The sequence below is a fragment of the Phalacrocorax aristotelis genome, chromosome 1, assembly GCF_949628215.1.
Source record: "Phalacrocorax aristotelis chromosome 1, bGulAri2.1, whole genome shotgun sequence".
In the NCBI taxonomy this organism is placed as follows: domain Eukaryota; kingdom Metazoa; phylum Chordata; class Aves; order Suliformes; family Phalacrocoracidae; genus Phalacrocorax; species Phalacrocorax aristotelis.
Window position 1 is genome coordinate 57540031 of NC_134276.1, and position 24183 is coordinate 57564213.

Genomic DNA, 24183 nt, shown 5'->3' on the forward strand with positions numbered 1-24183 from the left:
CTTCCTGCTAACAACAGAAAAGGATGTTACCAGCAAAACCAGATGCTTGATGTTTGTTTCCCCCTGCACCCAGCAAAGCCAAGCTGGCTGGTGGCACTGCAGGTAGTGCAAGGTCCACCCCTCTCTCCTGGGATCTCAGCGGGACAGCAAGCCTCACCGCAGGGAAGATGCTGCAACAGGGGAACAAGGATTCTGCCTCTCACACCGGGCTGACTCCTGACTTCTGACAAAGTCCTTCTAGATGAGCCCTTGTGCTGAGGCACAGGCTTTGGCCTCAATTTACTTCTCTACAAGGAGAGAGTAACTTTGTATTTGAATCAGTTATTTGCTGGTAGAACTGCTTGCACTGAGAAACATTTGTGTTTGCCTTACTTTTAGACTACTGGGTGAATAACATGTTTGTTAAATATGTAACAGCAAGCATCTTCAGTGTTGTTTTTTTTTTATAAGCACGGTATTTTCTATGTCCTGAAGAGATCTGTTGCCTTTTAGTCTCTTCTGTGCCTTTTAAACAGTAAGATGAATAGATTTATTTTCTACTGGACCTCAAAGCGTAGGTATCTCATTAAACATGAAACAATCTGAAGCAGCATAGCACTTGCTCAATTTTTTTTTTAAGCATGGGAATAGTGTTGTTGCGTTAAAGTGCTTTGCTGAATCAGGACATAACTTATGAACACAGAACGACTCCCTCTCACTGCATTCCTCTCACTATCAGCAACAGCCATTCAAAACTACAGGTTGCACTTTCCTACCTCTTCTGGTAGGATGGTAACTTCAAACAGCTTGAGTTCAACAGAACCCCTGATGCAAAACTTTAAATATACTAAGGTTACATATTTTTAACATATATTTAATGTATTTGTTGGTACCCTGCAGTTACAGCTTTGGCTTGAAGGCACAAATATTAAGGCACAATAAATGCAAATAAAGTATACGTTTCAATGTGTTGTGTTGAAGATAACTTTGTGCTACACAGTATTTAGGTATAATGACATGTCATTCAAACATTTCCTCAAGTTATTTTAATACCTTTTCTTCTTTGATAACCTGGATAAAAAGAGGAATGTATGTTAAATTATTTAAATATTTCTTCAGTGCAAATGTGGTAATTTTCCTCTGAAGTATAAAAGATTGAGATTGATTTTTCAGCATTCGGATTTTAGCAAAATAAAACTAATATTTACATTCATCTTGAACAGCATTATTTGAATTATTTATCAAAAAAATAAGTATAGAGTACTTTTTAATATTTAAAAAAAAAAAGTATTTTTGGCTTGTTCAATCCTTTCTTCTACCAACCTGCATAGCTACTTATGACAGGCAGAAAGACAGCTGCACTGGGCAGCTAGGTTGTACACTACCGAATCTGCTGTTTAGACATAGCTGTCGTGCCAAAGTGACACTGAAAAAATTTTGCTTTTGCTTGCTCTCAAAATATTTCCAAAAGAAAAAAAAGGACACATTTCAATTTGTTTAATAAGCTCCAAATATGCACCCTAGACCTGCTAGGTGTCCTGCACCTGTTTAAATAAAAGAGATCTCTACCACGTAACTTTCAAATAAAAACTGAGTCTGCCTAATTTCTTTAGCAATAAAAACATAATTAGCTGGAAAGGAAAACATATTGCACTGAAATTAAAGAAAGAATGACAGTAAAAATTTTCCTCTCTGTATTAAATATGAAGGATATCCAGTGCAAAGAATTGCCCCTTCCCTTTCCTCTCCCGCTGATACTTGCAACCATTGTCACTGAGTTTAGATGATCTCAGGTTTACATTCTATGGAAAACAGTTAAGCTTATTAGGAATCACAGTGCAGTTTCGGTTATGCATAATCCTGAGGAAGGATCCAAGGAGGAGTCTGTGGCAAGCTGACCGTTCTGAACAACTTCTGGGTAATTCTTACTGAAGTACACCTAGGAAAAACACCAGATTCTGTGAGTCGTTATGCATCTGTCCATGAAACCTTTTGAGTTTCAAATAAAATTTCTGGCGATAAACCCAGTAGAGATAAATACATGTCCGTAAGGAACCCCAACCGGAACTTCAGGTTAGTGGCATTCTGTAACTGTGTGTCATTGAAAAATTAGTAAAATTACTGTATGATCTTACATTGTAATAAAGCATGAGAAAAATCCCACACAACCTGTGGATCCACTCAAATTCTGGTAATTCAGATAAATAGATATGTTTTATCACTTTACATTAAACTGATAAGTAAAATCATTTTACCAGCTCAAAACATGGAGATAAATTAAAAACAGGATGACAAAGCAGCTGTGAAATCTTGCGTCTGCACAAGGGTTTCTCATTTTCACACATAAAATGAACACAATGGATTTGGATGTTAATATCAGGTTGTAATCCCTACATTTTACGAACTATGATTGACAACCATTGAAACTTCAAGGTATATGTATGAAATATCCCGGCGTTTAATTTGTGCTGCAGAGCAGTTATAGGGCCTATAGAAATGTGATCTCTGGATAGTGAACCACAATAATGAAAGAAGAAGCAAAAGCTTTAACAATGACTCAACCAAGCAACTTCTCTAAAATGTAAGATGATACCAAATAATAGGACAGTTCTTTGCCAAGCCTTTGAGTTCATGAATTCTACCAATTTCTAGCTCAACTAGGAGAGATACAGGTTTCCTGATAAATGTATAATCAGAACATAAAGGAAATGAAATGCTGTCAAGTTTCACTGTTCCACAATCATCAGTTTTTAGTAGCTGTATCATATCTCTGTTTCTTGACAGATGCGCATAACAAAATGAAATAATGTCAAGACTTGTGTGCTCTTATCTAAAAATGTGTTTGGGTGAAAAAGGACTTCAAATGCAATTTTTTTTCAAAGAAGAATGTGAAAAGTTTTGTTTGAGTCTTTAAAAACAGAAAATACACTATCTTTCTGAAGCTGACACGTGTCACGAGTTAGGTCTCATAGTCACACTGCTTTGACTATGGCTTACGAAACATTTCTCCAATTTATATTTGAGAGTGCTGTCAACAAAGTTCGGTTTGTTTGATAATAATGCCCTTTTCACGTATATGAATCCAGGTATAAGACACGCGGGATAAAAAAGAAACAGTAATTCTATAAAAACATTCTTGTAAGTACCACTGCCGTCTTTTGTGCACACGCGCTAATGCAGGATATATGCATCTTTACAAGTTTCAAAGAATATTAAGGCCTGATTTGAATCAACAAAAGAATTGGAAGTCCTGTTAAGAGGCATTCCTCAGAAACCAGCCACGATCAGATGCAACAGAGGAAAGTTAATCAGGCGCCTGCCTGCACACACGCTGCAGAGACAGCAGCCCCAGTTGTGTATTCCTATCCCTTTCCTGGTTTAAAACATAAAACTTTGGCATACTTTTAATGCAGCTTTTGAATGTGATTTTTTTTTTAATGGAAAGTTAATAGAAAACCTTGGCACATTACTAGAGACGTAATGAAATGGCAGCTGCTTTTCAACTGTCTCATTGCAATTCTTCCCCTGAGCCCAATCCCTCAAGATATTAAATGCCCAAGTCTTTATACAAGTTTCTTCCACTGCCAAGAGAGCTGCAACCTTTTAAAAGTAATCACTGAGGTGAGATAACACCTAGTATTTTAATATTTACACATCTGTCATAGCTTTAAAATAAAATAACCCTTATTTTTCCCTCAAAGTACTCAAGACCTGATTGACAGAAAACCAGCCCTATCCTGACGCCACCAAAGCTTGCAGAAAATGCTGCTCTCGATGATGCCAAGGGCACAGAGAACACACCAACTTTTGTTTATCTGAATAATTGAGCACTTTTTTTCCTCTCCTTTTTAACTGTTTGATGACTATTTTTCACCTGCCCATAGGATTTTCTCCTAATAGCTTCTTGTAAACTGAACAAGGATGAAAACATGGTCTCACGATGCCAAGCACAACTCTACTGCAGTCAGGCTCACAGTCTAGTTCGTATATACTCAGTGGTCTCCAATTTGAGCTGTGCCTGCGTTGTTTTCTTTGACATTTGCACAAAAAATGGGGATATGGAGTTACCAAGAGAGACATACAAATAGTGATGTTGGATCAGTTTGGAAGCCTGAGCTAAGGTTCCAGCAATATCTCGATCTTGCAATGCTTCGCTACGATGCCCACAAGATTTTTTTTGAAAATTAGGTTTCTTCAAAGGTGTCCAGGTTAGTCTTCCAGTTTAAGGTGTGTAGTCCCTCTCCACTTGCACTTAAAGGATATTACTGTTCCAGAAAATGGATTTAAAGTCTCACCTTACTGAAAGAAGTACAGGTTTGTTCTGTGCAAGATTCAGGTCCAAAATGCAATAAATCAAATAATCATTGCCGAAGCATGGCCACATTCCAAACCATTTTACTTAGCAACCCACTGTAATGCCTTTTGAAAAGTATGTATACATGTCATACTGCCATTTCTTTCTATGTGCAGCATGCTGTTTTTCAACAACAGAAAAAAAAGCTGTTCTTCATAATAACAGTTCTTAGTAACCACAGGAGGAATGTATGAGACCAACAGCAATACATGCAACAGACTTACTAGTGTGAAAAGAAAAGCCATTGGAATCAGCTCTTCTGACTAAGCAACTCTGAAAGTATGCATGAAGCACAAGGGACAGCAATAACAAAAACCTTGAATTAACATCCAAGTCCTTCAAACAGAAAGAACTGTAACTGTGCTTCTGGGTAGCTGCTGACTGGAGATATAGTCTCTCGATTCCCATATTTTTGGGCTGAGTGTGGATAAGCACCATGCTTTGCATTCTTGGCAGATGCTAAAGCTTGTATCTGCCTTCTAGCCTGGGAGTTAGCAAACTTTTTCATCAAACCACATTTCAGCAGAGACTGGTTCCTGGATCTCTTCCCTTCCTGTACAAAATCACATAACATTGATGTGGTAACTGCAGATGACTATATGGGCAAGTAACATCAGGCAATTATTTTTATAGATTTTGAATTATCTTTGAATGCAGTTGTGCAATTGGGGAGGGCTGCAGGGAAGGAAGGAAACACAGCATGATATGGCTAAACCTCTACAGATGACAGCTGGACAGCCTCACCTCTTGCCATTCCAAAGATCAAGCCTTAGGAAGCTGGCCTTCACTTTACAGACAAACACTGCTCAAATGAATTTGAAGCTATCTTTTTAACCATCATTTATATAACCTCCAGATTGTCATACACATACTGTAAAAAACATGGCTAATCCATTCATTTCTAGTAATAAAATTTAAGAAGCTACATTGCAGCAATGGTGAAGGACAGCAGGACTCCTTACGTAGGCTAGTTAAAGACAAAGCTGTTTCCCTCAGTTCTGCAATTAGTGCCACGCATGAATTTATAGCGTATGCTCTTAGCTACAAAGCTTCACTTGAAAAACTTTTAAAAAAATAATAATAAATTCAGCAGCTCTAAAAAAAGTCTAAGAATATGAACAGACACAGAAATCTCTTCCCTAATCTTCAAAAAGTCCAGTAAAATAGCCTCCAGACATGAGCATGCAGCCTCCATGACAGCACAATTTTTCAAATTTTTCCAACTTTTGCCAACTTGCTGGAAACGTATCTATTTTTACTAGGAAACAGCCAGGCACCTACCATTTTGTCTCCTGTCTTTATGTGTTGCTTCCCATCTATTGGTCTCCTGTTTCCCCAGGAAACAGTTTGGGGTTTGCGTTCCCCTAGCTCTGCTTCACACATCCAGCAACTTGAGGAGAGGAAGGCATAAAGGCCTTTGCCTTTTGTCTTGAAAAGGCTGTCTTAGGTCGCTATATGCCTAATATCAGTGCCTTACTTGTACAATGAAATTAAAGTTACATGACTACGAGGCAAGTTGCTGCTAAACTGAGCTCTGCCGGTCTCAGCTGAAGCAATGTTGAAACTTCATCGGCACTGAGAGAAATAAAACCTTGCTCTGGACATCCCGTGTGGTAAATTACCAAGAAAAAAAAGAAATCAAGCCAAAAGCTAGTCAAAATGAGTTCCCCAATCACAGGTCAATTTTTTTATCTTCTTATCTCTGCTTCAGCTTTCCATCTGAAAAGTGGAGATGATACAGCTGCGCCTCAGAGGCATATTACAAAAATGAATCCACTGATGTTTCTTAAATACTTCGATTGCCAGAGGAGTGCTCACAATTACATTAATAATTCTGTACTCAGAGTAGGATTTGAATAGTAAGCAGTAAATCAGGCACAGAACCTTGTATGGAGCAAGGAGGCAACAAAACGTTCAAAAGCTGTTTCTTAACTGAGCCCTGCTCATCCTACGTCCAGAACAGAGCAAAGGTACAAGAATGAAGTAAGAGAAAGCACAAAAATAAGAATGTGATTGCACCCCCCAGAGACCATAATATAATGCACAGGTTCTGAACCTCAAACTAAAATTTGATCGGCCCTTTAAAAAACACAGAAATAACAAATAAATGCTGGACTCCGCAGCCCTAACATGTTTTTACAGCAAGTTTTTCTAAGATCAATGCCCAGCACAGGTGTCTGTCATATATTATTTACACTTACTGTCTTGTGTACATACAGCAGGATACAAGAAATCCAAACAGTCTTTCAACTCGGGGTATATAAATACACTTATCATTTGGAAGTCTGTGTACATCCACTAAAAAAAGCACTGAAAATGATGGCTTTGCCTTGCAAAGCTGACAGATTCTTTAGTGGCAGGCTTACTATAACACTGAATATGCTAACTTGAGATAAACAAACTGCAGAGACAAACTTAATTATCCCTTCTTCTAAAATTACCCGTTTTGCTGTTTCAATCAGAGAAGCCGCTTCAGTCTTGCCCACTTGTTGCACCATTTTGTAAAACAAGCCATCTTGTTCTTGCAGCAAAATATAAGGTTCACCATACTCTTTCAGTCTTCCTGCATCTAAAACCTGTGAAATCAGCAGAAACCAACATATTAGCATAAGAAATTCAAAAACAGATGTTAGAGACTACAAACAAGGAAGGAATGTATGCACTGTAAGTGCTAAAATGAATTTTGTATCCTGAAAACGAAGTATGTCCTCTTCAAACTAGCACGGCACTTTTTTATTTTATAGACCTGTTGAACAATTTTAGCATGTCCTACAGCCATTCCACCTATAGGAATCCAATGCAAAGTTATGCAGAGTATGGAAATGCAATATTTGTGAAGCCAACAAAGCAGATTATAAGATTAATTGTGAAAGAAAGAAACAAAGAGGCCAAAAATGGTCTCTGAAGTAAAGTGCTGTGGGTAAAAACCATGCAATAACCACCAGAACGGTTAAGGAAGAATAAGTAGGTCTTTTGGATTAGAGGAGGCGAAGATGTAATTAAAGAAAATGAGGGTGTTCCTGAAGAGATAAACAATTCCTTGCATCAGTTTTTGCCAACTACGTATGAGAAAGATACTTACGCGGAACCTATTCTTTCTACATAAAAAAATATGAGATGCCACCAGGGACATAGGCACCCAAGAGAGAGGAAGGGAGAAGGAAAAAACAACAGAGAAATTAAAAGGCATTAATTCAATAAGCCACAGTCGAAAATATCAGAAAAATTTTAAACAAGCTGATTGAACTTCTAAGAAAATATTCTCATACTAGTGACTCTATTTAAGGACGGCATGGTAGCAAACACTGCACTTATATTTTGAAAGGCCTTACGGTATTCACTGAACAAACTTTTAGACTAGCATATATATTTTGAGGTAAGACAGTGATTTAGTTAAAACCATCATTAAAACCCAAGTCGAAGACACACAGATCACAAGTAGAATTTGTTCTCCACAGTTTTAGCAAAAGTAAACTGTCCCTCACAAATCTGACACAATGCTTAATGCACGAGAAGAAAACTAAAGGAGAAATGGTTTATATGGATTTCCAGAAAGGTATCTGGTGTAACTGAATAGCTGTGCTACAAGGGAAAAAAATTTTTCAAGAACCTGGGCAGAAAACAAGAGATTAGAAACAAACAGTTCATTTTCCTCTGGGGAAGGCTGAAGAGGTAGGAACTGGTGGGAACCACATTGTTCCGGCATACGTGGTAGCTACGTATGTGTTAGTCATCAGAAAAAGAAGTTATCGGAAAAGTGACAAACCTGCAAATGACACAAAAATGTGCAGGGAAGTCTAGACCAGAGGAGGTTAAGATACACCAAACTAACCTAAGAGAATGAGGAACACAATAGCAGAGAAAAGTCAATATTGACAAACGCAATGCACTCAAATACTTAACTGGCTTATAAATTAATGGTATTGACTCAAGAAAGAGATTTGGGTATCAGTCTACAAGTTCAATACTTTAGTCCCTGTGTAGGAGCAGTGAAGTTAAAAAAAAAAGAAAAATGAGAATTTATGTGAGAAAACAAAGTAATTCAGAACATATTTTTGTTCTTATATAAATAAAAAGCTGAATACACATGGCATACTATTGAAAAAGATATTGCCACAACAGAGGGACTTCAAGGACTCGTAACTGAAGCCATAACTGTGGTGTACATACTTGTAAGGAAAGAAAAAAAAAAATAAACAAACCCAAACTGGAGCTGTTGATTTCAGGAAAGAAATTAATAAAAGGTATTATGAGGACAACTTCCAAAATAACAAAAGTAGTTTGCAAACTTCTGTTTGCAAGAAGAAACTCTGATAAGCTTAGAGACAAATTCAAAGGGAACTTTCAAACACGCACTTTGCCTGTGCAACTCCTTAAAGCCAATCATCTTTACGGCCACCAAGAGCCCGTCGGATCTCTAAGCGGCCTGGACCCCCATTAACGACAAAACCCACAGGGAAGTAGGACAGCTCAGCCAATCCCTTTGCCTGCACTGGTGTGAAAATTACACACTGCCGAGGTCGCTGTTGACTCGTTTGACACCAGGGACAGGGCACCAGGGGAAAGGCGCCCACTCCTCTGCTTCCAGTCCCATTAACTACACGGCATTTGAATGCAACGTAACTCAGCCAATAACAGCAGCATAAATACATCTAATTTTATAAACTGTATGCACAGAAACTTCTAAGAATTTACTTGCTGTTTTCAAAAGCTCAACTCTTGGAGTACCCAGCTTATACTATGATTTTCCTTCGCAAGCGATTCCTAGTACTGTTCGGTTTATAGCTGAAGAAAGTGCTTGTTGAAAAATTTTAAAATATTACTATTATTGCATAGCACGAAATACAGTAATTTAATATACAATTGATGCAGTATCTCATCTGCAAAGGTATATTTGCTCATATGTTGATTTTTCAGTGTATTTAATCCCATCCCATTTAATCAGAATATTTTAGGATTAATTACAAATATAATTTTAATCGCATTTACATACTACAGTATGTCATAGTTAAGGACCACTCCCTTAAAAATGTAATAAATGAATTTATCATATACAGTTCAAAGTAACAATTAAATTGGGGTGCCACAGCATAGGACATCTCTGGTGCCTTGAATAAGAAAAGGTTTTTTAAGCTTAGCACTAGATTATGTAACCAATCCTTAAGAAAGAGAACAAAAAGCCTCTTCATTAAATGTGTCTCTCACAAGTAAAGAACTAAAATAGAGAAGTAAAGGGTTTTTTAAAACCTACACTACTGCAGTATAAAAATTTTAACATTAATTTTGTAAATATCTGAAGCAACTGCAAACATGGACAATCTTTCTCCTCCAGAGAACCTGGGACGGAAAAAGGAAAAATTTATCCTTCCTTGACAAGTTTTAAACAGCCAAGTCCAGAAGATGGACAGATAGAGCAAGCGATTTGTGTCTAGAAAATTGCATTCACATTTTAAACAAATCCTTAATCTATTCATATCCTTTCTTGGAGAGTAAGAACAAATTTGTGTTATGAAAATAGACAGACCAAACACAGCAAAACCAAGCCGCGTTCCTTTTTTAAAAATCTGAAATGAAAAATAAAGAATGAAACTGAACAGACAACATCATTCCTACAAGTCAGGAACACTCGATAAACCCTCTTCACCAAAGGAAAACACTGTTTCTACTAACTGCTGTCATCTACGAGACAATGGAGAAAATTTAAGCTGATCTACTTGGTAGTTATACATTTATATATTTATACATTTATTAAAATGTGCTTAGACAAAGAGATAGGTACTCTTCTTTGAAGAAATACGTGCTGATAAAATTTAAATAAATAACTAGGTACTTTGGCTAAGGCTTTGCATACTCTTACTCACTGACTCCAAGCCAAATTAAAATCATTAGGACTTCAAAAAGGCAGCTAATCATTCAGGAAAGGTGGAATCTGGTGTTTACCAGCCACACATTTTCTGATCAACTTGCATGCAACGCTTATCACTGCACAATACAACCGAATTGAACCCGGATGCGTTCCAAGGCAGTTGTACCAGTGGAACTTGATACAGAAAAGCCAGAGAAGCTTGTAGCTGGTGCAATCAGATTGGCAGGATGATTATGGAGGACACATGCAGGAGCACGGGACTCTGAATCAGACTGGGATTATAGACTTTAACGCAGATATTAAGAGAGGGGGATTTTGGACAAATTCAACTTTATAAAATACACCAAACAAAGATTCATAATAATTCTGTGGGAGTTAAGTGCCTGTGAAATACTTAAGACAGCCCAGAGTAAAATAAAAACAAACACAAAAAAGCTATATAAACTCAAAGTAGTCATACATAAGCCAGGGCCAGGTTCTCCACTCTCTTGCACTGGCAGCTTCTTCTACCTTGCCTTTGTAGTCACATCCTTATGACTTCAACAGGATTTTCTCAAGCGGAAGAGTAACTCCAACAGTACAAAATTTACAATATTGGATGCTGGTGATCATGCAAAAGAAAGCACGCAGGAAAATTCTTATTCAACAGAATTTGTTCACGTCCTTGCATAAGGTGAAACTGCTCTTTACTTATAGCTATATAAATTATCATTACTCAAGCAGCACTATTCAGACATCTTAAGTTCAAAAAGGGCTCAAATGCTATAGTCTTTTTGAGTAAAATCCTCTCATGCCACCTAATTCCGTTTCATCTAATGTTTCATGCTGGTCAAATTGTCTAGGGCAGTGACTGCTCATCCCAGTTGTGATTTTTTCAGAAGGGTAAGCACCATGTTGGGTAGAAGGCAACATAGTTCTGAACAGCACTTCGACATAGAGGCAGAGTATAACATAGAAAGAGTGAGATTAAAAACATGGCAGGGAAGGACAGTGAAACAGAAAAGAAGTATTTGAATTTGACTGACCTGCAAAGGCAAACAGAGTATTAGCTGTTTAAATGTGTTATGTTAACTCTAGCTCGCACAGACGGTCTATTTGCCTATGCCACAAAAATGTTGCTGGATTAAATTTGTAGAAGATTTGGCATCTACGAAATAGTTGTCCATTTTGCCTCAACGGTACCCTGCCAGGGTATCTACCTCACCTTTGCCTAGGTCCCCCCCAGAAAAAACTCAAACTTTGCAGTATTTCCATTCCATAGCCTCAGAGGTTAATGTATTAACCATGACAAAAAAGCAGGGGAGAAGGCAAAAAGGAAAACATAAAACGGTGAAAAAGAAATCAGAGATCCGTTTCACCAAGAAAAGAGAAATGAGACAATGAATGATGAGGATACTACATCAAGATAGTTTGGGTCTCTGCTGGAAACTAGGCAGCAGAACCAGGACAGCACCTTTGCTCCCTGATGATTCCTGCAACTAATTTGTATTGTTCAGTTGCACAGGACTTTGGAAAAGAAAACACTCCTTTTCTAAGTGAATTTAAACTCTTCCTTGTGGATTAATGTAAGTAACAGAAATGTCATTAGCTACAGAAACAGAAAGAACACGGACCCTTAAAAATGCTGTAACAAATACCACGTACTTATGGCTATCCGTAGACACAAAGAAGAAAGTTCTAAATCCTGCATTTTCTAACTTTCAGCAACAAAAGCAGACAAACCAAGAGAACAATAGTTATAAAACATTCTGAGGAAAAAAAACAGTCCAAGGTTGGAAGTGTTCAGCAACAGAGGAGGGGGGCATGGGAATTTATTTCAATTATTATTGAGGAATGACTAGTATTCCTATTCACGTTCATCTTCACCATAAAGCCAGAGGGAAAATGGGACATTTAAGAGTTGATCATAAATGTTTTTATTTCCTATTCAAAAGGAAAATAATTCAAGCAAATTATCTCCTAGGGAATACATCTGATTTAATTTAGACTTGGAGAAGACATCACCAAACAACAAAATTATTATTAAAGTTCAAAACTCTGCTACAAGTACAACTTTGAACAATGTTTTCCTCAGAGAGCATACATCAAGATGATCTTCAATAGAAGTCCTGGGAAGAGGAGAATATTCAGGAGATGCTTCTGGTTACATCATATTATAAGAAATATATTTACCCAAGACAATACATAGCTTTGTGGGAAAGAGTCAACAGCCTGTGCTCCAGTTGGCATTAAGTTCAGACGCAAGCATGTTCTGTCTCTTCAGTCTCATCATGATTTGTCAAAACAGATCAGAAACACGTACATACTTCTCTGAAGAATCAATTATAAATATCAACCTATCTAAATGGGTGTGCAAACATCGAAGACCACTGAGGAGGCTGCAAATATAACTCAGGAACCATTTTAAAGTTTGTGGGTTTTTTTTTTTCCTTTTTTAAGGTGCCCTCCCCCCCCCCTTTTTTTTCTTTTTTCTTCAATTTTTTCACGGTGGAGCTTTGTTTGGCTGTCTTTTGACATTTTGTTTTGGTTTTCTTTTAGTCTCCAGGTTTAATATAAGCATTCCCCAAGCTCCTCAGGGTTCCTACACAAATTACTCTACCAGAAACTCCAGTCAAATTTGGTGTCAAATAACATACATTTCATATATCATGTGTACAAACAAAGCAGAGCACACGTGGGCATTTACCTTTTTTACCTTCTTATAATCTGAACTGTTATTTTCAGACTTTCCAAATATTTCACCTCAGCAGAGCTTAACTGCGCTGTAAGAATGCCAAATCTGCCACAGGGATCCAGGAGTTGACATGTACCCCCTTGCCCACCCTTCCCCTTCTTCACAGGAAAGTCAACTTCTGACATTTTGTTCTGTAACCAGAAACAGAAGATTTCTTTAAACTGAAATAATTCTTAAGCTGTAACTTTGGGAAAATTGAGCATGCAACACTGCCTGGCAAATTGTTCCACATATGAGTTATCCTCACTCTTCTTGCAGAGGCGTAAAAATCTAGCTTCTTTTTCTCCATCTGATGGCACGCCACTGTAAGCTGGCTGGAATGTTGTAGGAAAAAAATATCAATTATGTATGTAGTAATGAGTCTTATTCTACTGATAATCATTTGATATTAACTCCTGTATCTTGTTGGAGGAAAGAAGCCTGTTAACCAGTCACTGCAGATGTTTCTTGTATTGTTCAGTTTGCTCACCTCAAAATATCTGATATATCCGTGCAAGTTCAACCTTTCCCTTAGAGAGTACGAAGGGACCTCATGCCAGTTCTTACCAACAGCTGTACACGCTGACAAAACTCTCCCTTGTTCAATCAGTAATGACTGCTTCCATCACTGTAAAGCCACATTTCTCAACTGAGATTGCAGAATGGCTCAAATATGGCCCCGAAGTGACAGATGATATATTTCAGCTTTCAAGGGTCTTAGAAAGTTATATAAGCTACAAGGATATTATGCTTTCCAAGAGTTTAAGGAATATTGTTGCAGATGACTGGGCAGGTCTCTTGGTTTTATCTTTTTCTGATGACAATGAACTTGTGACTCAGCTGCCATGCACAGAGTTTTACCTTATCAGAAACTCTCTGCTCAAAGTATCAGCCACCAGCATGCCCTGTGCTAATTTGCTTTTCATCAGTAATACAGTATTTTTAAGGGTACAAAAAAATCATTCTATAAAGATGTGTTAGTATTTCCAGTACAGTCTGGATTCCATACCATTGTCTTTAAAGAAATATTATCTGACCATCCTGTTCTTATACTGATGGAAACACATTCACAAGTAAGAACCTGACAGAATGAGAGATCAAGGTTCATCAAGCATTGGCTTAACTTCCTGCAATAATTCAAATCCACCTCTTCATTTGAATGGTCCCAGCTGAAGTACTGCCTCAATAATTAGTTGGTTTATTTAAGCAAGAGAAGAATCTTGTTGGGCAGCCCTCTTAAAATGGGAGCAGTTTTTAAGAACTCAAGGATGACAATGTTTTGGAGAGGTGTGGCTTAAAACTGGCGGAGAGAGTCAACAATCCTAGTATCTCTTCGAACTCTTTGGTATTTTGACTCATTTTAGAGACAGCTGGGCCAGGAGTGGTATTTAGAACTGTCCTAGACACTACTTCAAGCTGACAGTACTTGCTCTGATACATAACCATGGCACATAGCTCCATATTTTATATATAGCCTGGCCTAAACATCAAGATACTATCTTTGCTTAAAGGTAAAGATGGATAAATTACTCATCTTTGAAAACAATGTGTTCACTGTTGATATTTGTTGAACTCAATTATTACATTCCAAGAAAGAACATGGAAGGATCTGGTTTTCCCTTGTGGTTTGCTAAACATCAACCCAGTTTCAGAAGATCTGGGACCAGTGGGAATCGCCTTTGTTCAGATTCAAAACAAAACCAATCATTTCTGAAAAATCACTTCCTAAATGCTCAGCTCTTCCAGAAACTGTGCATGTCTTGAGTGTCCAAACGAAAGGAGAAACCTAATGGTTCCCAGGCCCTCTGTTCTCCATCAGTTGGCCAGACAGGCTCCAACACAGCCAGAGAGCCAAGGAGGTAAGTTGGCATTAATCACACACAACATCCGGTGGAACTGCTTAAAAACTCCAAAGAGTCTCCATGAAATGTTTCATCAGTCCTCATAGTTAAATGTTGAGGTCTTCCCTAACTTTTCACATTTGATTATTCAGATCCTGAAAATCTGGACATCCAAACAGTTTACCAGCCACCTTACAGAACACACGTACACAAGCAACGTTTTTGCTGTGTACATACCAATACTGATACTCAAGTATGCCGAGACCAAGTATTCTTTCACCTCTCCTCTGCAAGGCATCTCACCTATCACCATTAATTTCTATCTTCTGCTCCATGCACGTCCCCTTCTGTGGCTATCCTTCATATTCTTATCTTCACATTTCTTTACTCAAGAGACTGTGATCCCACAGCACAGCTCCCATTCTTCACAGGCTGAATAAAAATTAATAAATTTAGTTCTAATATTCCCTAGTCCGTATTTTCAAGACAGAGGCTTAGTCAAAGAAGTTTTATTAGTGTTTGTTCCTTTTGAATAATGACAGCAGGTGCACAAATATGAATGTAGCAACTTTACTGTGGATTACTGGATTCACATCCACAAGGTTTCTATGAAGAATTAGGTGCCTAAGTATCTTTGGAGACCTGATCCCTAGTTTCAAAAATTTGGATTTCATTCAAGCTACTATTATCCATTAAGCTCCTTTCATATTCTTTTAACAGAATAGACTTCAACAGCACAAGTATAATACGCAATAATATTTCATCACACTCCAGATACTGGGCTAATACAAGGTCAAAACCCTTTCAGCACTGTGTTACAGAACAACAACAAAAAATATCCATTTTATAGCCCTGTGTTCTCCTACTTCAGAATTTTGAAGGACTGAACAACAGCTCTGAACGTAGCCCTAATTACTTCTACTTTTCACAAAGTTCCAGGCTCCAGGAAAATTTATGGTCTTGCCAATTGACCTCTCTTAGACATCTTATGTACTTGAGGGCCTGTATCTGACAGCAGGTAGCTCTCCACCAAAGAAACAGTCCTACACATACATACCTGAGATGAGATAGTCAACACTAACGGCAACATACGCAGTTTTCACAAAGAACTGTTCTACAACTAGGACTGCACATTTCTGTATCTTGTGACTTACATAGTCCCCCCTAAACAGAATGCCTATGATTTACACATTTGTTTCCCAGCAGTGATATTTAAATAAGTGGCAAAAAAGCCACCAAAAGAAGAACCATTAGACCACAGCATTGATGGCTTTAACTCAGTATTACTAACTTAGGTGTACCACCACTACTTTCCTATGTTCTCCACACCTCCATCTGAAGCTGGGCCACTGCAGCGAAAGCTCACATGAAGGTATCAGTAAGGCAGCTGGGGCTCCCCGACTCCTTCAAGAGCTCTGCTTTTCACTGGGCTGCAGATTCAGACTCCCTCATGTTTATTCTCCCTCTAGCTCCATGACTCTTGCATTTCTGGCAGCACAATGCTTCAAAAGGAAGGGTGGAGACTGGCCTTAACCTGAATGCCCTGTGTATGGTGGTGGGTACGGCATCTTGCAGGGAAGAGGGAATATTGCATCCAGACCTCCTCACACAGAGGACAACGTAGAGCACAGATTTCTGCACTTCCTGGAAGAGTGCTGTCACCCCATGCTAAGGAAGGGCAGCACTGCCATCACTATCATGTTCGCTTAAGTGTCTATTAACACCATTGCCTCATCTCCAACTGAATGGATGAAGGATACTAATGTGCAATACTGGGTCAGATACCAGAACTCTAGAGAGAGACAAGTGCTCAGACCTTGTCTACTACATAGCATTTTCTGTCTAGCTGTAGGAGACTCCCTTTTCACCATGCAAACTGTCCGGATCTCTCTCTAGAGTTTCCCCCTCATTTTCAATATGTTTACACCTACTCTTGGTGGACTGATTGCCCTACTGAGGTTAGATGTCTACACTGCATGAAACATGGCGCCTGATTTATGTGACCCAGATGTTCCGCCACGGTAAATGTACCGTCAGGAAAACGAGAACAACTGAACGAGAGAGGCTTACCAGAAAGACCTGGGAAGTCATTTTCTATTGACCAAAAAAACAACTCAGGTCTGGCTGTTAAGTACATTGTATTGTTACTCTGAATATTAGTCATTTTAGAATGTAACCACAACAGGTTTTCCCACAAATAAATCAAATATCTTCCCATGATTCTCTTAATCAAAAACTTCCTATTTGAATGACAGTTTTTAATTACTAGATCAAGTTCTGCTTGCATAAAGAGTTTCTATTTCAAAGAATTATTCCACTGATATGGAAAGTCTCTGTGGAAAAACATCCTTGTCACTGGAAAATGCACAAGTTCTGACTACTCTGTGGCTTTCCTATAGACCGACCGTGGCATAGAATATACAGCAAACAACTACATCAGGTTCTGGCCAGATGCATATACTTAATTTGCTACTGATTCACTCTGTCCCTCCGTAGCCTCAATTTCTGTATGCTTCTGTTTTCCCCTCTGTAAAAACACAGTTTCTAAAAAGCATTTCTCAACCTGGAGAAGGAAGCAGAGAGGAGGGGGAGGAGTGGGTGATATGGATTTTACTAGATCCCACTGGAAGCCTTGGGAGTGGTGCCTCTTGGCTGCCCCAAGCTGCTCCTGGCTGAGTTTGGTGAGCTGCAGATGCAATTTACGTAAAAGGCTCTTGCCCTCTAAGGTCAGGACAGGACAGGGAAGCAGCTGTTGTGGTGGTGGGGAAGCTATGTGGAATGAGGGGCCAGTGGAACAAGCCTGAGCTGAGCTTCTGCCAGGATTTGCCATCACAAGAGAGGCAACTGCAGCATGTATCCCACCCTCCCCTTCCGCCACGGAGCAGGGTGGCTGCCAAATTGCTAAAATAGGTACTGCTAGCACCTGATGGGAGGAGTTACAACTTGGGTTCTCAAACTAATGAATAAAAAGGAATGAGAAAATGTCCTATGAGTCTCTGGAGCAGCACAGAGGGAAGAAAAGAAAAGAAAAAAAAAAAGTTTGAAAACCGCTGGATTATAATTTTATGGTAGTATTATTTGATGGTCTGACTTAACAAGTCTTTCCAACTTTGGTTCCAAAGATTGAATGGATACTTCCCTATCTCACCCAGGTGTTTGAAGTTTAATTAATTAATGTTTGTAAAGAGCGTTACAATTTCCAGATGAAAGGTCCTATGCAAGTGCAATGTAGTATTACTCATTGAGGTGATTAGGTTAGAGAGTATCACGTTACACAATACAGCTTTTCCCTCAATGATTTTAAGCGTTTGAAGTTCTGATAAAATGTGTTTATCACTAAGACAGATATAATGGAAATACTCTTAAGGTGTGACCTGGATTATGAAACCAGAGGTACGGTTTTGGGAATGCAACAAACGAGAATTAAAACAATTCCTGAGGCCAGATTTGTCTACGGTTGTATAAAATGTATTCTGTTCTTCCTTTTTTTTCCTCTTCCAGTAGACTTTTCTTCTCTTCTAAAATAGAACCGGTTATTATGATGGGTGTGAGAATACATGCAACAGTTCACATTCAGTTCCTATTTCCATACTCATCCAACTTGACATTTTCTCATAACTTTCTCAAAATTATTTTTGTTCTGATTTTTTTTTTAAATGGTTGGATTAACCCTAAAGGTGAATATTTTCTTTTTGAAAAGTTCTGCTTTAACCAGCAATTAAATTGAATTAACTCAAAAGCTTGTGGACAATGCCAAACTGGAGATTGCAGTCAGGGTTAAGTCGCTTAATACAGTGTTGCCATTCAAAACTATTTAGATCTAGACAGGCTACAGGAATAGGTCAGCATGACCTTGATGACACTCAACCATGACAGACGGAAAGTCCTGAATGTGGAATGGACTGACCCCCTGCATCAGTAATAGCTGGGGAGTAACTGCCTGGGCATCAGCTGTGCTGAAAAGTTGGTGGGGTCCTGGTGTTCAGTAAGCTAAACAGGAGTCAACCGATGTGCCATGGGTATCAACAGGAGCGCAGATAAAGGGAATTGCTTTATTCAGCTCTCATCAGATCAGATTTGGAATACAGTGGCTAGTTTTGACCCCTCAGAACAAGAAAGATGAGGGTAAAATAGGAGCAAACTCGAAATAGGGTCATGCGGGTAGTCGCAGGACTGGAGTGCTTGACCTATGAGGAGAGGCTAACAGAGCAGGGCTTGTAAACCCTGGAGAACAGATGGCTTCAGGTTACTTAACAGCAATCTTGCCCATACCTACAAGCAAGTTATTGAGAAGACAGAAGGAGGCTCTTCAGTGAGATACACAGTGGGAAAACAAGAAGCAATTGCCATGAACTGAAGGGAGGCTTCAACTATGTATAAGGAAAAAAAGATTTCATGGCAGGTAATTAAGCATTGGGTCAGGCTGCCCAGAGAGACTGTCGAATCTCCATCTTTCAAGGTTTTCAAGACCCAGTTGGAAAAAGACCCCAGCAACTTGATCTTAAATTAGTGCTGACCCTGCTTTGAGCAGGAGGCTAGACTAGAGACCTCCTGAGGTTCCTTTCAATCTGATTCAATGGGAAGGGAGGAAAACCCTAGTTTATGTTCAGGTTATGTATGCTTGTTCAAGAATGGGCTTGGACTTCTGTGATTAAGTCAAGAGAGTTGGAGAACTTTGCTCAAAATTTGTTTGAAAAATAAATTGTTAATATTCCAACTGCCAGGTTCCATCTTTGTTCTTCTTCCCTCATTTTCCAACAAACTTACCATGATAGCAAACAACAGAGACTTGGGATGGCTAATAAGTGAAGGCATTATTGCACCTAGAGGTCTCAGTTAAAGGAGAAAAAACCCCGGGTTTTTAATAATACCATGTAATGGAATAACAATGCACTTCAGTTTGTGCATTTTTACTCTTAAAAAAGAATCTGCATGTGCTGGTTTTGTCTGGGATGGAGTTGATTTTCTTCAGAGTAGCTAGTACAGGGCTGTGTTTTGGATTGGTGCTGAAAACAGTGCTGACAACACAGGGATGTTTTAGTTACTGCTAAGCAGGGCTTGCACACAGTCAAGGTCTTTTCTGCTTCTCACCCCACCCCACCCCACCAGCGAGCAGGCTGGGGGTGCACAAGAAGCTGGGAGGGGACACAGCTGGGACAGCTGACCCCAACTGACCAAAGGGATATCCCACACCCCATGACGTCATGCTCAGCACATAAAGCTGGGGGAAGAAGAAGGAAGGGGGGCTGAAAACGGACATTAGGAGTGATGGTGTTTGTATTCTAATGAAACTGTTATGAGTGGTTGAGCCCTGCTTTCCTGGGGATGGCTGAACACCTGCCTGCCCATGGGAAGGAGTGAATGAATTACTTGTTTTGCTTTTCTTGTGTACCTGGCTTTTGCTTTACCTATTAAACTGTCTTAATCTCAGTCCACCAGTTTTCTCACTTTTACCCTTCCAATTCTCTCTCCCATCCCACTAAGCGGGAGTGAGAGAGTGGCTGTGTGGGTCTTCGTTGCCATGGGTTAAACCATGACACTGCATCAAGTTAAATTTGTGAATTACTAAAACACATTATTGACTAACCAAATTTTAAAATACACTGAAAGCCTTTGTTAGCTGAATCTTCTAAATTTTTGTGATATTTAAGTAAAGGATTAATTGTCCATGAATGCTGTCATTATTATTACAGACATTCATTAATAGTTAGTCTTCTAGAGGGACATCCCTTTTCCTTGCATTTTTAACACACACTTTTCTTGTTCTTCCAAAATTCTGCTCCATTCCCACTAGAGTTACATGCCTGAGTAAACCTAGTAATTAAAAGTGTAACAAGAGCACACCTGCCGTAACTCTGATCATTCTAAATATGTGATCATATTTCTGATTTGTCCAGAAACAGAATCAATAACTGAATAAGGATGTCAAGAAAACAGGTTTGTGAAGGGGTCACACGTCAGTTTTCTCCTTTTTTCTGTCCTATACTTCCCACCCTTTTCTCTCCCCCCAGAATTACAGAAATCTGTAAGACGATCAAAATGAAGCAATGTAAAAAGATGAAAAATGTTTAAGAATTATTAATGACTGCAGACTCAAAGGCACATCCTCTTGCACATATGTTCCTTAATACTCTAAAGAGGTCAAAGGCATTCAAAGACGACTGTATGACAAAATATATGAACATAAACGGACTTTTAGGAAACTAGAAATCTTAACAGTGGCTAAACTGAAACAACATAAGGTTAAGAATAACATATGGACTGTAACAATGCAGTAAAGTAGCTATGTAGTTGGTAATAACAGTGAGCAGTTTGTGGAGACGGGTGATTTCTGTGCTTTGTTCCAATGATTTTTGGCAAAAAAGTAAATAAAACATCTGGGTTTTATTACAGCTGCATGATATTAAAGGTAAAACTAAGAAAACATCTTCATGGAAAGAGCATTCTGCGCATAACATGTTAATAATAGTTAATGAACCAAAACCCACAGAAATCCCTTTGGACAGCTAACAAACACACAGAACTATTAATTAGGTCACAGTTGTTTCCTCACAAATCTTTTGTTCACTTTAGTTGTAGAAAACACCAACATATCCATTAGACCTGTGGGGAGGTATTCACCAGTGAAGAAAATATTTATTATACGTTAAATGCAATTATATGACTACTTATGGCAGTTCTGCTGGTTTCTCTCTTTGTAAGTAAACTATAATCACTCAGTTCACAATCTATTCTATTCCTCAGAACACCACTCACCTCAGTAGATCCAATTGTTTCATTTTGTGTACTTCAGGCAACCATTGTAACTCAATCACAGATTTTAAAATGTTTTGAGCATCCGGTAAAAGAAACATGGAAAGAATTAACACTCTTCATTTTCACAAAACAAAAGTTGAAGAAGGTATTTCTTTTTAAGGTTACCACCAAGAGGTGAAGGGTAAATTCTGCTTGAGGCCCAGTTAAATTTGAATTCCACTCACGAACACAGTTTGCCCACTATGCCAGTTATTTCATTAACTGGCCGTGAAGAATATGTTTGCAAAGGGTTCCTGTTCCTACTGCAGAAAATTGCAAAACTGCAGGCTGCACATCATCTCAAGGACACAAACCAGCCTGATTTCCTGAGAGCCTAGGGAAGACCATTGCCTTTATGAAAATATTCAGCAAGTATTTCCTAATTTCTGTGTGTGTGCAACGCACTGTGGGGCAGAGAAGATGGTAGAGAGGGTATTTCACAGTGGCAGAGTATATCACTGCTCTGTTGGGAACAAAGACGGCAGAGGCTGCTGGATTGGTAGTGCTTCATCCTTTCTGTTTGAACCTTGCTTTAGAAAGCTGGCCATGTTCATTACCTCACCAGTTGAGTTCCACCTCTCCCACCACCACCCTTGCCTCAGGGCAGCTGCTGCCTCCTCACCTCCATGTCTCCTGCCCCAGAACCTCTACCACTTCCTTCTCACACATCCCACACCACTAACTATTGTCACTGTCTCCCCCAGCCCACCGAGACTGAATTAATAAACCTGACCAAATCCAGCTGACTCTGTCCAGAGCCTCTTGGGTGTGTCTTCATGGGCTCCTAGTCCTGGCAGAGTTTACTTGCTCAGGTCTGCTGCAGGTCTGCACCTCACCTGCAATGGGTTCATGCCTCGCAGGTTGGAAACCACAGGGCCAAACAATATAAGAAGTCTTTTCAGGTCATTACTTCTACAGTTTTATGAGTTGCCAATCACAGGAACTCAGATAACTAGGTTAACTAGAGTAAGTCTAAAGAATGACTTCAACCTCTGCCCACTTTTGGATCAAAATTAAGAAGAAAGAGTCAATAACATTATTCTTCAGAATAATAAAAAAAAGAGAGAGAGAGAGAGAGAGAGAAGGAAGAATTTTAAGCCGTTAACTGTCTTACCATGATCCTGTCACTGTCAATAATGGTGTTCAAGCGGTGTGCAATGGTCAGCACTGTGCAGTGAGCAAACTTTTCACGGATTGTCTTTTGAATGAACTCATCTGTTCTGAAACACAGCAAGAGCAATGAAGACAAAAATAAGATGTTTGCATGGATAACTGAATGGGAGGCAGGTTTTATGACTTCATCAAACATGACTGTATAGCAGGAAATATGCTTATAAAGTCATTACAGTGCTTCTTCCTCTCATTGTATTAGATGACTTGGAGGCATATCATGAAACATACTGCAAAATCTGTCCTCTAATACTTGAGGAGGAAAGAGCTTCTTCTTGCAAGTAGAACAATAGGCTTCATTTCAGGAGACTAATTTCCCAGACTTTGATTACAGAAAGAGGAAAATTTGGTAGAGTCTATTCCTACAGATTTCTACACCAAAAAAAGTCATTGTTATTTTCTTTCAAGCTTTGGTTTGGTGAAAGCAGTGAAGAAAAGTTGGTGAAAGTAAATATCCTTCATTGCAAATCAACTGAAAAATGAACACAAGACAGCCTATAACTACGGTTCTTGATTTCAACTACAAGAGGGGACTAAATAAAGGAGGTGGTTGGTAAACTAAACTAGGACTGGAGTTGCTCAAGAACTTGAATACAGAAAAAAGAAAACTTGGCATATTCTGTAAATCAGAAGCGTTACCCAGAACGCACAACCCAAGGAAAGGGATAAAAGCTTTCAAGTTAAGACCCTCAACCTATGATATGAATTAACCACCTAAGAAAAGGATATCAGGAGGAAACATAAGATTCGTAAAGAATTAAAACTAAGCTAGAGCACAGACACTGAAGTACAGGGTTAAAGTGATAACTGTCACACACAAAAAAAAGCTGAAAACCATGAAAAGGAAATAAAATTATACCGAAAGATACAGGAGACACTAAAATATACTTTAGCTGTTGTAAAACAAGTATTACGGCAAAAAAGGTGCAATACTCATAGAACTGGACATTATTCAAGTAACTGACAAAAGCAGCATTAACACCACCTAATGCAGAGCATACTAGCCAGGCTTAAATGTGGAAATCTATATAGTCCTCTCTCTAGTCAATGAAAGGGGAAAGGCATCGCTGGAAGGTGAATCAGAGCACCTGAATTAGGCAGCCATCCGGTGATGAATGCCCTCTAGAGGCACCTGACAGCCCACATTGCACAAGAAGCCTCGGCTCCCTACCTGGGCACAAAGCCAGGTGGTGGGAATACTCACATATTGCCCATCAGCTTTCAAAAAAACCGATGAGCGGCAACAATGGAGAAAAAGGTACAGAAACCAGAATTCTCATCCAAGACAGAAGGAAGACACAAAGAACTCAAAATATGCCAGGGTTAGTTGGACCAAGGAAGCTCCAGCCTAGAAGTCAGGCACTTGAAGGCATGGGTCTCATTTCCAGGATGTCTATTAAAACGTGAAATTGTACTTCTATATATTACGACTGGAGAATAATAAATGCTGTAGACAGGGTTAAAA

General features: G+C 38.9%; 1 protein-coding gene across 1 annotated transcript in view; it reads right to left on the minus strand.

The window, feature by feature from the left end:
* Positions 1-451: 451 nt before the first annotated feature.
* The window catches only part of ABCC4 (ATP binding cassette subfamily C member 4 (PEL blood group)), a 153337-nt gene continuing 129605 nt past the window's right edge, over positions 452-24183 (minus strand). The window contains exons 29-31 of the mRNA XM_075089741.1: positions 22663-22768; positions 6775-6909; positions 452-1918 (exon numbers count right to left, since the gene is read on the minus strand). Of these exons, the coding sequence (XP_074945842.1) occupies positions 1811-1918; positions 6775-6909; positions 22663-22768 (349 nt within the window). The 3' untranslated portion in view covers positions 452-1810. The remainder of the gene's footprint in view (positions 1919-6774; positions 6910-22662; positions 22769-24183) is intronic.